This window comes from Oxyura jamaicensis, chromosome 6 (assembly GCF_011077185.1).
Source record: "Oxyura jamaicensis isolate SHBP4307 breed ruddy duck chromosome 6, BPBGC_Ojam_1.0, whole genome shotgun sequence".
NCBI classification, from domain to species: domain Eukaryota; kingdom Metazoa; phylum Chordata; class Aves; order Anseriformes; family Anatidae; genus Oxyura; species Oxyura jamaicensis.
Window position 1 is genome coordinate 29916522 of NC_048898.1, and position 14848 is coordinate 29931369.

Genomic DNA, 14848 nt, shown 5'->3' on the forward strand with positions numbered 1-14848 from the left:
GCGCGCGGGGGAAGTACGCGCGCGGGGATGGGGAGCGGCGTGGTTAAAAGGGCCTGGGTGGGCTTCAGGGGTCCCTGGTGGGCTTCAGGGCTCCCTTCCCACCTCAGTTGTTCTGTGACAGCCGCTCGTGGCAGGGTGGTTTTTTTTTAGGCTACTCATGCATTTCCTCGCTGAAAAACTCTCTTTTGACTTGGAAGCAACACAAAAGTACACGAATTGCACCCAAAAGTCCCATAGCACTGCTGATAAAGTATTAGAACAGCAGTAATTAAATCCATGACTAATGGGATATTTTGGGTTAATAAATGCTAGTATGGCGTGTCTCCGTTTAAGGCATTTAGTGTACTGTGCTCTTCAGTCCTTCAGCAGAAACACACACCTCTGCAGCAAGGTCACCGATATCAACCCAATGACAGCTGCTGAAAGTTTCATAACTATTATATAACACATTTAAAATTTACTTCTAATGTTGGCTTGCAAGCATAGTTTATTGCTAAATGGAAAAATGGGTAAAACTAAGAAAAAAAAGAAGGCACTTGTATGGAAGTTCTAGTGATCTGGGTGTGTCTGTGTAAGTCAGCCCCTCGATGCCCAACGCTTTTCACTGCATTCCCTGGGAGTAAAAACAAGGAAAAGAAGCAACTCTGCTTTTTGTGTCTCTCTTCACTTGAGAGTTTCTCCATGTCCTTGGTTTATCTCTCAGGTTGGGTGGCTGTACACACATGGTGCTCTACATCAGGCCATGCTGTTGATTTATACAAAAGAATTTGAATACTATTTGTAGTGCTGAACAAGCCCTTTTCCTACGTTCATTAAATTAATATATCACTCTGTCAGACGAGTGTCAGGCACCACCTAGGTCTAGTGGCAGCCTCCTGGCACCTGAAGGCCACCAATGCCTGTGCCACTGCAGCTGGTGCTTACCCTAAGGCTTCGCAGCCTGCTCTGCAGGGAACCTGCACACTAGCAGTGGGCTACCATTTGTTTATTCCTATTTAATCGCAGTATTTTCTGTTAAGGAGACCACTGCACTTTATTCAATCTCCCTGAATTCCTGAAGGCCCTCCAGGCTTGACTCGGACAATTTGACATCAGGAGAAAGCCTTACTTAGCATCTGACTTCTCATGCCTTTTTCTGCACAGCAGGTAAGCACCTTAAACACATTAACTTTGTGCCATTATTAACCCCCTGAAGTGCTCTCTGTAGCCAGGCATGATTCCTGACAGACCCGGCCTCTCTGTTTTCTTTAGCAGCTTCTGCTGCTCCTGGAGTTATCCCAGGTATTTCGGGAAGTTTGGCAAACTATTCTTCCTAATCTGTAACAGACCAAATGTAAGAGCTGCTCTGCACTTCTAGTGAAGTTTGTACACTGTGGCCTCCATATACAGCGTTAAGATGGAATTGTTAACCCAAACTGTGAAACAAGATGGTTCCGTTCTCAAATGAGTTTGTCTTTACACGGAGTTATTCAGAGATAGCTGCTATGCTCTGTGAAAATTCCCTGCCCTAATCAGGCTGTCTTTAGGAAGAAGCAAGCCTTTATGAATGCTCAGTAATTTGTGAGGCCGTTTTGTGCTTTGCTCAGCAGTAGTTGTTGTCGGGCACGAGGTAACTTCAAAAGGTGAGTCTGTGGGCAACGCAACCTCATTTTGCATCGCGTTCAACATAAATTGTATCCTGCGCCTTACAAAGACATTGAAAATAAAATAAATACATATAAGGCATGAAACACGGTAATGGCCAGGGCTATTTTTTGTCAGCAGCCACGGGAAATGAGGCCGGGAAGCAGCCGAGCGGGTGCCGGGGCAGAGGCCCCTGAGGGGCGAGCACGCAGCAAATGGCGGCCGGCGGGGCGCGGCGGGGCGGCCCCCGCTCCCCTCAGCGCCCACGGGCAGAGCCGTGCCGGGCTATGTCGGGCCGTGCCGGGCCGTGCCGGGCCAGGAGCCCCCCGCAGCCCCCAGAGCCCCTCAGGCCCGGCCGGGGCGGAGCGTGGGGTGGAGGCGGCGGGCGGAAGGGCGCTGGGGCCGGAAGATGGCCGAGCCGGAGGCGCAGCTGCTGCTGGCCGTGGGGCTGATCGGTGAGGGCCGGGGCCGCGGGGGGAGAGGGGTCGGGGGAGGCGATGTGAGGTGAAAACCGGGAAACCTCGCGAATATGTCGTCTGCTTCCTGCGGGCACAAGGCGTTTGTCAGCGCCTCGCTTGTAGGGTCGTGCCTTCCAGCTCTCCCGACCTCGGGAGGAGCGGGGGTATTTATTAACATTTACAAAACAATCCTGCAGCACAAGTGCTGCCATTGAGCTGGTCGGTGTAAGGTGGAATTTGAATCGGATTCCAGGAAAAAAGGTCTGATTAACCAGTCGATTTACTCCCTTGCTGCTGTTTGGCATTCTCACAGTGAACATCTTTCCACCATAGAAAAAGACACCAGTGGCGATGCGCTGTGGGTCTGGTGCTATCCGTCCGTGACAGCGGAGCTGAGGAATCTGTTGCTGCGGAAAAGCTGCCTCACGGATGAAAACAAACTGCTTCATACCTTTGTGTTTGGCCAGTACAAAAGGTCGTGGTTCTACATCACAACTGTGGAAGTTCAAGAATCGCCGGTCTTGAAAAAGGTAGGACCTGGCCCCTTTGCTTTTCAGCAGAGCCCAAGGAAGACTCTTGGGGAGCATCCTCTGGCACTTGTTTGTTTGGCTTCAAATGGTGTTTTGCCGTTATGTGCTATGATGAAGGGAAGGGATTTGAGATTACAGATGTAACTCCTACCCAGATGCCTAACAGATCCCCGTGTTTTGGTTTTCACCAAGATGTCTATCAAATATTTTTGCGGGAAAGGCATTGAGATACTTAGAATCCAAATTGGGTAATGAGTTATTAAAATGGAGATCCTATTTCACACCATTATGTCTAGTTATTTTGCATTTCAAGTTCAACACTTTTTTTAAAAAAAAAAAAAAAAAAGATCAAGAAAGAGATCAAGATCAAAAAAGCTTTACAAAGGGTCTTTCATATGGTCCAAATCTTGTTCATATGGAAGCGAATGTTTTTCTCCAGAGAGTTGAATTGCATAGGCTTTTCTGCTGCATTGATGACTGAAAGGCCACATACACTCTTTTGCCTTCAATACCTTCTTTCCCCGTTATAACGCTCATTAAGTTGTCTGTTCCATTCATACAATTTTTGTATTTCATCTTGCACCGTTAAGCAGTAGAGCAATGTGGTAATTTTGCATACCCACAGCAGAATGTTGCTTGCCTTTCCTTGCTCCAAGATCATATCTCCTTTGAATCTTTAAAGTTTAAAAAAATGTGTCCAGTTCTGTCTCAGTGGCAGTAGGAGATGCTATTTAAGGAGGACATGTGAGCTTGGTCATAGTCTGCAGACTGTTAGCCTCACACTGTCCGAGTCAATGATCACTTAATTCAGGAAGTTAAAGAGTATTTCTGTTCATGTGCCTGTTGTCCTTGAATTGTTTCCAGTCTATCTCTGAACATGTTGGTGCTGTCTGCTTGCACAGCCTCCTTTGACAATTAATTCTAGAAGTTTGTTACCCACTGTGGGGAAGAAAAATGCTTTTCTCTCCTTTAAACTGATCTCATGACATTAAAGGAAAGCAGCGTGTATACTGCATTAAGTAAAGGATGATATATACTAGATCTGACTCAATGCAAGTGAGTTGCATCAGAAATCCATTAGCCAGACTTTTTCTGCAGCTAGTAACTTGGACTGCTGCAACTCACTTTCATTGTATTGAAGCATCTGGTCTGAGTACTGCAGTGAGTTCCGTACTGTAACAAACACTGTCCTTATGGGGTCAGTAAACAAACTGTGTGTGTTTTTGTTTGTGTCTTGCCCAGGTGACCCACTTCTCCATTGTTCTGACAGCCAAAGACTTCAACCCGGAGAAATATGCAGCCTTCACTAGGATACTCTGTAGGTCTGTATAAAAGCCTTCTTTGGATGCTGTATACACATTTTGATCTTACCAAGGCAAAAGATTAAATGTCACTATGTTGTGTTTAAATTTGGTTTAACAATCTGTTGGAAATTCAGCCCTGCATACTGAATCAGGTCATATAAAGCCTAGATTTGTGATGTATTTGAGCTTGTTATCATGAGCTTGTAAGTGTTGGAAGAATGCTGTGTGCCCAGTGTGTTTTACCAACAGAGGCTTCTGACCATACACAGAAACATGCTCATTTTCTTTGAAACTGTGTCTTTAAAAGGTAGAAGCATTTAGGAAGAGGTTCATGCTGATATCAGAAATATTTAGATTAGCTGTGTATCATTTTGGTGTTGATTTATAATCTAACACTTCTTTTCAAGTCCAGGATGGATTCCTCAATCAAAAATGGCAAATGAGTTTCAAATATGACATAACTTTGTATCTGGCTAAAATGGAAAGCAGATAGTTGAGAACGGAGTGCTTCCTGAAGTATCACAACCTGTAAAATAGGCTGTGATCTCTCTCTTTCTGCTGTCTAGAAGACGGCTAAAAGTATGGGTTTTGATTGTTTTTAGTGAGTATTAAGGGCATATTTTTCTTTCATAATTTAATAAACAGTATAGAGGGATGCCTAATGGTACTTGAATAATAAGTGAAAAACTATTCACGTGGTCTACGTGTAATAACAGGAGTTTCGGTAGTAGTTTTTTGTAAAGCAGATGCCTTATAAGTCTGCAAAGAATTCTTAGTCTGGACACCTGCTTACACCGCTGTGTTATAATGTTTCTGTTACAGTAAATGTTGGTTCCTTTGTAAAATAGGACACTCAAATAAAAATACAGGTTAGTTGTTCATTCTAAAAGACAAGTTTTTGTGTGCATGTCTAAAGACTCCTATTTTAGTATTTAAAACCTCATCCAGGTGTCCAAAATGAGAGTGCTTGCCAAAGAGATTCTATTTGTGATACCTTAATTTATTTTTCTTCTCATGTGTCTGCTGATCCTAGTTACAGTCAAAAAAAACAGACTCTTTCTTTTCACACAGAATCTACTTGAAGCATGGAAGTCCAGTTAAAATGATGGAGAGTTACATTGCAGTCCTTACAAAGGGGGTCTGCCAAAGCGAAGAAAATGGATCTTTCCTCAGCAAAGACTTCGATGCTCGGAAGGCTTACCTTGCTGGGTCCATTAAAGGTTCATACCAGAAGTCTCCATTCTGATTTCTTTTGTACTATGTAAATTATAATCAAATTTTCATGTGTTCTTCAAGTAAAAAGTGTGTTGTTGTTATTAAGCTTCTTCTACAAAAAAAAAAATACCAGCATGTTTATCTTCTATAAAATATTTTTCCCCTCTTTTTTTAGATATAGTATCTCAGTTTGGAATGGAAACAGTTATCTTATATACAGCACTGATGTTAAAGAAGAGAATTGTGGTATATCATCCTAGAATAGAAGCCATCCAGGAGTTTACCAGGTACAGCGTAACTTTGTCAGTCCCCCTCTCCTCAACTACTCCCAAAAGTCCAACAAATCTTGAACCCTCATTGAGTGAAGTGCCCATATTTTGAAAAAAATAATATACTATTAAGCATTGTTACTGAAATCCTGCTAAGTCCCTCTTTGGACTTGAGCTGTTGTGCTACATCAACTGAGTTAAATTAACTGTAGCATGAGTGACAAATTCTTGCACTGATGGCAAAGATCTCTGTACTTTGTGTGTACACATGCTGAGTGAGACCTAGTCATATTAATTCTTCCTTATAAATTGCATTTCATATTGTAAAACTTTAATTAACATAGGTAAGAGTCTGCTGAGTGTAAAGTACTAGTTGCATTTCCCTAGGACTTTGCCTGCTTTAGTGTGGCATCGACAAGACTGGTCAATTCTTCATTCGTACGTGCATCTAAATGAAGAGGAAGTGGAAGCCTTAAAAGCCTGCACAGGTAGTGTTCTTTGTGGCAAAAGTGGTTATTTTGCTATTAATGCTATTGTGCCAAGTTAAACCACATAGTTTTCTTCAGAAAAAGCAGATAACAAATATGTTAGAAGGTAACTATTTAATCTTGTGTTTCTGGGTGGATCCTCATCAGTCTAACTGCAGGTGTAAAGAAGCTTTGGAACTTTTTTGATGTTTTGAGCAGAGGGATTGAAAACCTTGATGTTATACAGAAGCAATTCACTTTAGATAAGCTGTTCATTTTCAGACTTTTGCACACAGCTAGTACTTCATTTCTAGTATTTGTTTTCTTAATTTCCTAATTCTAAAGTTCCAGATTTTTATTCTGACTGCTGCCAGTGAAGCCTCTGGCTCCTAATCACCAGCAGACTTTACCAGGTGTAGGAGTTTGATCTCCACGTGTGCCATTGCTGTGTATGGGTAGTACTTGCCATGCGATGCAGGAAGAGGCCCTTGGCTTATTTGCATAGAGAAAGCAACCTCTTTGTATTGCTTGTAGTGTTAGGAGTTTATCCATGTTCAAGGCAATTTGAGAAGTTGGTTTTAAGCTCCTCAGAAGTAAAGAATTCTGCTGGAGATGTTAATTGAATGACTAGTAATACCAAGAGAGCAACCTCTTGGATCCAGTGAGTCAGGTACTCTTTGAACAGACTTTAGGACTGTGATTTTCCACAATATCTTGGTTTTTGTTTCGTTTTGTTTATGAAGATTTTAGTCTCGTCTGATAATCTTACCAAAATTCTGCTTTCCAGGTTACATTGCTGGATTTACAGATTCTGAAGTGAACAGCAGACCAGACCTCTACGATGTGTATGTGAATTTGGCAGACAGTGAGATCACCATTTCCCCTCTAGTAAAAGGTTGGTTGCTTTTTAGGTTTTGGATCTGGGGGCTGTTTATTTCAGAGTTGGCAGTAACTGCTGAACCTTGCTGTAGGTCAAACAATCTTGGTCCTTTTTCCATCCTGGTTCTGAAAAGGCAATACGGAAGCTTCTGTCTTTCTGTCTTACTCAGACCTGGGAAGACTGGTGAAACTTGGAATTGGGAAGGACATGCTTCCACTTCCAACAAATGCACTGTTGAGATTTCAGAACATTTATATTCAACAGTTACGTGGGAGAGACATTCAGCTGAGGGTTACTGGATGCAGAGATTACACATGAATCTTTAGAAAAACATCGCATGAAGTACTTGGAGACTATGTAAAAGAAAAGCTTTTATGTGCTTGTCTTCTTGCTGTTCCTTGCTATCTGCTTAGGGCTGCTTTAAAGGAAGATCACTGGCCTGTGACAGCACGGCTGCTGCTCTGTCAGGTTACTGCCTGTACAGACAGATATCAAATGGCAGTCATGAAGAGCACTCTTTGTTTTGTCTTGCTATTCATATGTATTTCTAGATAACATAGGAGTGGTCATTTTACATTCATCTGTATGTTTTTTTCTTACTCAGAGGCAATGACAATGGGAAAACTTCACAAAGAAATCGGACAACTAATTGTTCAATCTGCAGAAGACCCAGATAAATCAGACAGCCAAGTCATTAAGGTGAATTTAATTTTTATTTTTACTTTTAAATCTACCTAAATTACTTCTAAAAATCTCACACGGGTAGGGAGAGCGGGAAGAAGATTGTCACTGAAGATGAGTCGATGCCTTGCAGAGTCAGTGTCTTATACACTGTACCTTTTTACAAATGAGCATTTTTATTCTTCATATGGTTCTAAGGATGACCTATTTGATTTATATTATCTCTTGGGTAACCACCTTGCTGAAGAAACTTCAGAATTTGCATTGAATAGAAGAATTCTGAGAAAATTGATTTCTCTGTTGTTTCCTACAGAGCATGTATTTTGATCGATACTCTGTCAATAGTACTGTCAGTAGCTTTGGAAAAAGTCCCACTGAGATATGGCTTCTCAACTATAAAAGATCGATCTATTTATTTTTTTAAGGACGATGCTTTTTTCACTTCCTCTCCCATCAAACAGATCATTACATGTTTCACAACGAACAGCTTAGTCAGAAAAGCTCAGCGAGAGAGGCCTATGGAGTAGCTGTGTTCCATCAGCTGCAACTTTCTTCAGCATTGCACAAGAGTAGGGTGAAGAGCTGTTGCTAACTTGCCATAAAACGAATGGGGTCTTTGTTCAAAATTAACCATTTACTTCCCATTTTGTTTTGTTCCTTTTTCTTATTTTGTTTTTTAATACATGTTAAAACCTCATAATACCTGATGCTATATTCATGGTTGCTTGTTTCTCTGTTCTTCAAGGATATTTCTCTGAAGACAAAAGAAATCTTGGCTACACTAGCCTCCCTCACTGAAGTTTCTGATGGCAATGAAAAACCAACCCTTAACTCTGAGGCCCTGAAACAAAAGCGATTTCCACCAGCTACAGAAAACTTTCTTTTTCATTTAGCAGCTGCTGAACAAATGCTTAAAATCTGATTTTGATGCACTTCAGTGTTGTGGACCAGTTCAAAAATACTCTCTTTGCCATACAAATAGGAATACCCAATTTTTGTATGGGAAAATTTAAGGTGTAAAGTTGAATGCCATATTTACCATGTAATAATGCAGAATATCAGAGCTTGACCTGGAACATACGGAGGCGTATTTAGGAACGTTCCTGGTGTCATTATCTTTTCCCAGCTATAACTTTGTATGTAAGGCTCTCATATTTCATATGACAGTGTGGGTGTGTATACGTGTAGCATGGGCACGTGTGTCCAGGCTGTGCCAGGCATTGTAGCGGCCGTTTGTCGTGCAGAGTCCAGATGTTGGGCAGCTCTGTTCTTACTCTGCCCTGCCCTCCTTGTGTCTGGAACGTTGGGCAGCTCTGTTCTTACTCTGCCCTGTCCTCCTTGTGTCTGGAACACAGGCTGCAGCAGGTCAGCTGCAAAGCCAACACATTTGGGAAGTGCTAGTCTGCACAGGGATACACTGATCACGTTGTTGGTCTGAGTGCTCACTCTGGGCTTCCAGGTATGTCGGGGGGTCAGATACTGCTCTTCTGGACTCTCTGAGACCTGGAAATCCCAAATAAATGGAAAAGTTCTCTTCTTTCTACTTGAATTTGTCTAGGTGTAAAAAAGGATGTCTGGGGACAATCTGACATGGTAGCCTTACTATAGAGAGGAAGAGGTATTTTAAAGCTTGTGTTGGAGTTAAGCACCTCTTGGACTCTTGCCTTATAAGTTCCCTTTTCACTCCGTCCCATGCCTCTGCCAGAGGAAAAAGAGGACAGGATTAGTTTATTTAAATTGGGGGCTTCCTAGGAGCCCACAGAGAAGTGCTGCTTCACAGCTGGAGTCAGTTAACAAGCTGTTGGGGCTCTCATCTGAGAAGATACCTGGCCTTTAGTTCCTGAGCCATGTGATAGAAAATGAGATTAGTTGAAGCCTAATGGACCAGAAGTGTCCAAATGGCTGCTTCCATAGATGGGGCAGCAGCTTCTTGCACTGCTGGAGCTGTAGCACGGGTACTATCTGATGGTGCTCTGTGTAGGCGACACGGAGGTGGGAACTTTTGAAGTAATAGTGAAAACTAGAACACGGTTTATTGAAAATTAAAACATTCCTACTCGTTTGGTCTCCTAGCTGTATCTCAAGAGATTTTTTTCTTTCATTGAGCAGCCTGAAACTAACTGCTTTGTAATCTTCTGAGAAGAATTTAGATTCTCTGTAGGGAAATACTCTGAGCCAAGCAATCTGTATTTCTTCAGAAATGTTCACAGAAAACAGTCAATTCTGCCGTAGCACTTTGTTATAAGAAAAAATAACCTTTTTTTCCTGGCCTTTGTACAGAGAGGCTTTAGCATGTGGTTTTACATAGAGATTTTATACTGACGACTAAAACTTTAGTAATCAATATTTATATTGTTAAATAATCGGATGTTTGCTATTCTGAAATTGTTGGAGCTCATCAATAACCATGTGCAAGCAGTAGCAGTCTGGAAAAGGGTTGTCCTTTTGCTACATATCATACATGAAGAAAATCTATCGTAGAATGTGGCTAAGGAATGTGGCACCTGTGTATAAAAGCTAGCTCTTACAGCCAGTAAATGAAACTGCCTCAGAACAATCCCGTTTTCAGGGGTATGAAACCTACTTTAACCATTTACTCTGCAGTTTCGATTCTGTACACAGGGGAATGTTTTTTTTGTTTTTTCTTTGAGAAAAATTCTGCAACTGCCATCATTTGCCTGTAAGTGCATTTTTTCTGCATTTGGCCATTAACGTGGTATGGGATAATTTTGGGGGTGTACAGGAGGGGTTGTTTTTCCCATTAATGGTTCTTTAATACTGCTGCTTCTGTTTGGGCACTTTTGTAACATTTGGAACAGCAAAACAGCAAAATAGTGCGGAAAATTCTGTTCAGGACTTACCTTGATGCCTACCAAAACTGTCTGTCCCCCAGAAAAACCTGAAGATACTTCATATCAGCTCTCTTATTGCCACCTTGTAACTGTGAAGAAATGCACTTAGTTCCTTTTTAACAAAAAGCCTTCAGGTGTATGTCATTAGGTAGTATGGGTGTGAGGGACAACCACAAAAAGCAGAGAAGCTCAGATACAAAGTAAATATTGAATGCTTTTTTTGCTTTCTGTTTTCTTAAAAGTGGAGAAGCCTCAGTGGTAGATCTTGTGTTCTAACATTCGTGTGACACAAATGAACTGTAATTTTGCACTTAAGGAACTCGACTCATAGCATGCTTATGCCTATTAAAAAGAATCCTGAACAGCCTACCCTGTAATTTATGTAAATTTATTCTCTACTAGTTGTGACGGTTGAGTCACAAACCTTAGCTCACAGTTTTGCAATAATGGGATTTGGAATTAAGGCTGAAAATGTACTGCTGCTACCAGTTCAAACAGTTTTGTCATCGGTGCTGATTGTCTTGTCAGTACTGTAAAAGAAGTATTGGCCTCCCTCAGTTTCAGTACATTCGAAGGACTGTCCTTATGCCCTCGTATTTTCTCAATGACTGTTTCCTCTCAAAACATCCTGGAATAAAACAAAAATCTGGAAGGTCAGGACAGAAAAAAGTTTCAGCTTATTTCTCATTCCCCTTCCCTAGGATGCAGTCAAGCTGAGCCTTTGTTGTTGGTTTTGCAAAATCAAGTAACATCCTTTCTTTCTCCTAAAAGCAGACTGTAAAATCAGGTTTTCATTCATACCTTCTCACCTTGCTGCCTACCTTTTCTTGGACAAGTATGAAACGATGCGTGAAGGTTCCTGTTGACGTGCTAAGAGACATGCCTCCAAAAGGCCTGCAGCACTTAGCTGAAAGCAAGACATTCCATTGCTCTGAGAATTGCAGCTCTGTTCCTTCCTGGGGTGAGGAAAAAGGTACTGGAGGTGAGGAAAAAGGTACTGCCGTAGCGCTCTGCCTCGCGGATTGCCCATCTCAGTGGGATGCCTATAGATACCACCAGGTAGTGGGACACCTGTAAGATTTCCACTCTGCAGAAACTGGAAGGTAATTAACAAAGAAGCTTGCAAAGAGGAGCAGGATGAGCAGCCGATCCCTTCTGTTACAGTTTGGCTAAATAAATCAGGCTAGTCCTTGAAGGCTGGCTGTGTCATTTCAAGTGCTGTCATCCCTGGGGTTTCGGGATAAGCTGGCTTTCCTTGTTCCCTCTGCAGGCAAGTGTCGGGCGGATGTTCTGAATGAGAGCAACGTAGCGCTGAGTAACGCAGTGACAAGTGGTGCAGGATGCCCAGCAGCATCCAGCTTCGATCTGCCGGCTGCTTCCGATGTTGACTTCTGGCTGCCCTGGTTTCCCCCCTACCAAACGGGCTAATGATGGTTTGGGATTAGCGTGCTGTGGGGTGTCACGTGAAGTAGCTAAACTTCTAGGTAAAAACCAAGTCACAAAGCGAAGTGTAGGTAGTTCTCCAACTTCCCTAGGCTGCTGTCAGACCGGTGGCTGAGTCAGGAGGATCACTGCTCAGGTGAGGTCGTTCCTTACAGCTGCCAAATGAGGTGGGACTCGGGAGGAGACCCAAAAGAAGGGGCAACATCCCTTGTCTGAGCAACTCTGCGGCAGGCAGTGTTGCTGGCAGTGTGGCAGGGAAGTAGCTACAGAGCTGAGCAGGATTCCCTCCTCACCTATCCCCTGTGTCCCGCAGGGAAAACAGTGTGGTGGTGGTTTAGGCTTGTAGGATACCGCAGGGACACCAGCTCCAGGTGAGGAAATGCTTTCATCTCAGCACATCCGAGCATGGGAGTGGCTGGGTGGGTGGGGAGCTGCTGCCCTAACGCACTGTGCTAAGACTTGTGGTTTCCTTGAAGATGAAAGCTTCGACCTGTTGTAGTTCACCACACCTCAAACTGGTTTCACCGCTAAGACGCTGTCACTTAGCGCGGCAGCCAGTGCTGGAGGCAGGAGGCAGACCTGCCTGGGGCTGCTGTGTTGGCGAGCTATTTCGAGGTACAAAGGGAAGGTTTTCCCATAGGTTCTGACTGTAAATCCCTCAGACACGATGCTTGTTCCAGTCTTGGTTCCCTCGCTCTGGCCTACCAGGTGTCTGGTCCAGGCACTTCTGGTTCTGGTTTCACCCTGACTTCATTTCCCGGTGCAGGATGACAGGCCTTCTCAGCATATTTTCCCTACCTGGATTTGGGAACCAGCTGAATTCACCCAGGCTGGCAGTTCAAATGGCAGGAGCCTGCCTTTCTCTGCTGGAAAATTCTGCTTAGCAAGAGACATTTGTGAGAAGGAAGGAAAGGAAATGTGTGTGTAGCAACTCTGGAAGGACGGTGTTTGATACAGCAAATTTCAACTTGAGTATGCAGTAAGAAGCTGGTACAGTTTGATAATGGGCAGCTGTAATACCAGGCATCATTACCTGACTTATTCCATAAGCCTTACTCACGGAGATGTAATGACATCAATTTGCTTAAAACATCTGCGTGTGGTGCCAGAGAATTTATGGCTTGTCTAGTTACCATGACAATTCAGATGATGAGTTTATCATCTTCAAATTTGTTGGCTTTGCTCTTTTTTTTTTCCTGCTTTGATTCCACTGTGGTTCACATCGCTAACATTTACTTTAGCCAGTCTTAAATTATGTTTAAAACAAGAGTGGGGGCAGGCATGGGTTTTCATTGTAGTACCAATTAATGCTTACAGAGAGTGGAATTAGACCTCACCCAGGTTTGTCTTTGGTAGGTTACTGAAACAGGATTAACAGAGAAATGGGATTTTAGAGAACTTAACTGTAGGATGTTAGCTATCCCACCATTATTAAAGGTTTTGAAGGAGACAAACACCTCATTGGTTGAGAGGCAGGCTGTAAGCCTGCTACTCCTAACCCTCTGCACCACATCCCTCAGCAGCTGGAAGGTGGTTTGTAAGGAAAGGGAACAGGAGAAGCCTCCCTCTTCCTAGCATCCCCCCTGCCCAGGACAGCTGAGTCTCATGTGAGCTTTTCTTCTTGCTTCTACCTCTGGCTGCTGCTGGTGATGACGTTTGCCTAGGCAGACCTTTGCTCAGACCCAGCACAACTGTTCTTTTGTTGCTGGCCCTGGTGGGTTTTTACCATGTACTTAAAAACACGACCCACAAAGGGAAGGCTGAGTGATCCCTGCTGAGACAGTAGCTGTACGTGAACCTTTAACCTATCTGCTTTTTGTAAGCATCCACGGAAGCTAACTTCACATTGTGGAGTTGGTGCTGCTGCGTGCTCAAAGAGGATTTATTCTTGCCTCTCCACTACTGGGGGTATTTGTGTCAGGGTAACCCAAGCATTAAGTAATTCAGCTTTAAAAACTCAGTGATCCTTCAGAAGGACAGTGCAAGGTCTTTGCCACTCTTTATTTTAGCAACTTTCAGGTTGTATCCATACTGCCTTCCCAGAACAGCCTTAGCACGCTGCCCTGAAGTTGCAGGTCCATAGGACATGCTCCTGTTCCCCTACTCTCTATCTTTGCCTGACCTTTCACCGCAGCAAGTTGCTAGGGGAAGGCTCAAAAAAGGCAGAACTCACACAAACTAACTGGAAACCCTACTTCCTGCTTTTGTTTTGTGCCAAACGCACAGCAGGAACTTCTCCTACAAGAAAGCAGGCCTGTTTTTCCTTACTTTGCTCCGTGCTGCTGTCTTCCTGTAGGGATCAAACGGGGTGGGGGAAACTAGTGGTTTCCTCACACCCCGAGAACAAACCTAATCCTTCTGCAACAGGACAGCAGCGAGCCATTTATTGCACTCTAAGAACATTACATGATTACAGAATTTGGAGGTTAGACTTGTAAAATTCTCTCTGAAAGTGATTACTACATTAATCAGTGTATATTTATCCTTGTCACACAGAGCCTTAAGAGTGCTTAAATAACAGCTTCAGTGATCTTGGAGCCATCTCTTTTATGACCCCCAGCTATCAAAACCACAGGGCTCCTACCACAGTTGTGGAGCTTTCTTCTGTGTTGTTCCTGCAGGAGAAGGTCCCCAAGTTCAGTTTTGAGGCAAACGCTATAAAAGCATCTACACTGGGCCAGGCCAAAGCTCTTTTCAGCCAAATGCTAAATAGCCCAGTGGCCACCAAAAGCAGACACAAGAAGAGAAGAGCAGGCAAATGAGCTATTTGCCCCTTCTATTCTCCAGTAGTGCTGAGCTTCTGAACCTTTTTCTAATAGTTTAGGCATGGTTTCCATGAATTTAGTAACCTTCAACAAATTCCCCTTTGGTGGAGATGTCCATTTTGCTCTTAAATTCCTGTAATACCCTTTGATGAGAACTATGAAGTTCAACTCCGTGTTCAGTGAAGAACCACCTGCTATTGTTTTAACCGTAAGTTCCACCATTTTCATTTAGTAGAATATTTAAACTTAAATAGTAGGGGGTTGGGTTGAGTTTATTGCGTGTTCTGCCTTCGTTGAGCCTTGCCCTACCAACTCACTGCCCACAACTTCTGTTGGCAGAGCAGCCAATCTTTACCCTCTC

General features: G+C 43.2%; 1 protein-coding gene across 1 annotated transcript; it reads left to right on the top strand.

Annotated features, from left to right (window-relative positions):
• Window positions 1–1929: 1929 nt before the first annotated feature.
• On the top strand, window positions 1930–10648 carry DENND10 (DENN domain containing 10). Its single transcript, XM_035329341.1, has 9 exons — window positions 1930–2078; window positions 2415–2611; window positions 3854–3933; window positions 4987–5135; window positions 5306–5417; window positions 5787–5887; window positions 6654–6761; window positions 7351–7445; window positions 8173–10648. The coding sequence occupies exons 1-9, from the start codon at window positions 2033–2035 to the stop codon at window positions 8347–8349; spliced, it is 1065 nt and encodes a 354-aa protein (XP_035185232.1). The 5' UTR covers window positions 1930–2032; the 3' UTR covers window positions 8350–10648.
• The last annotated feature ends 4200 nt before the right edge of the window (window positions 10649–14848 follow it).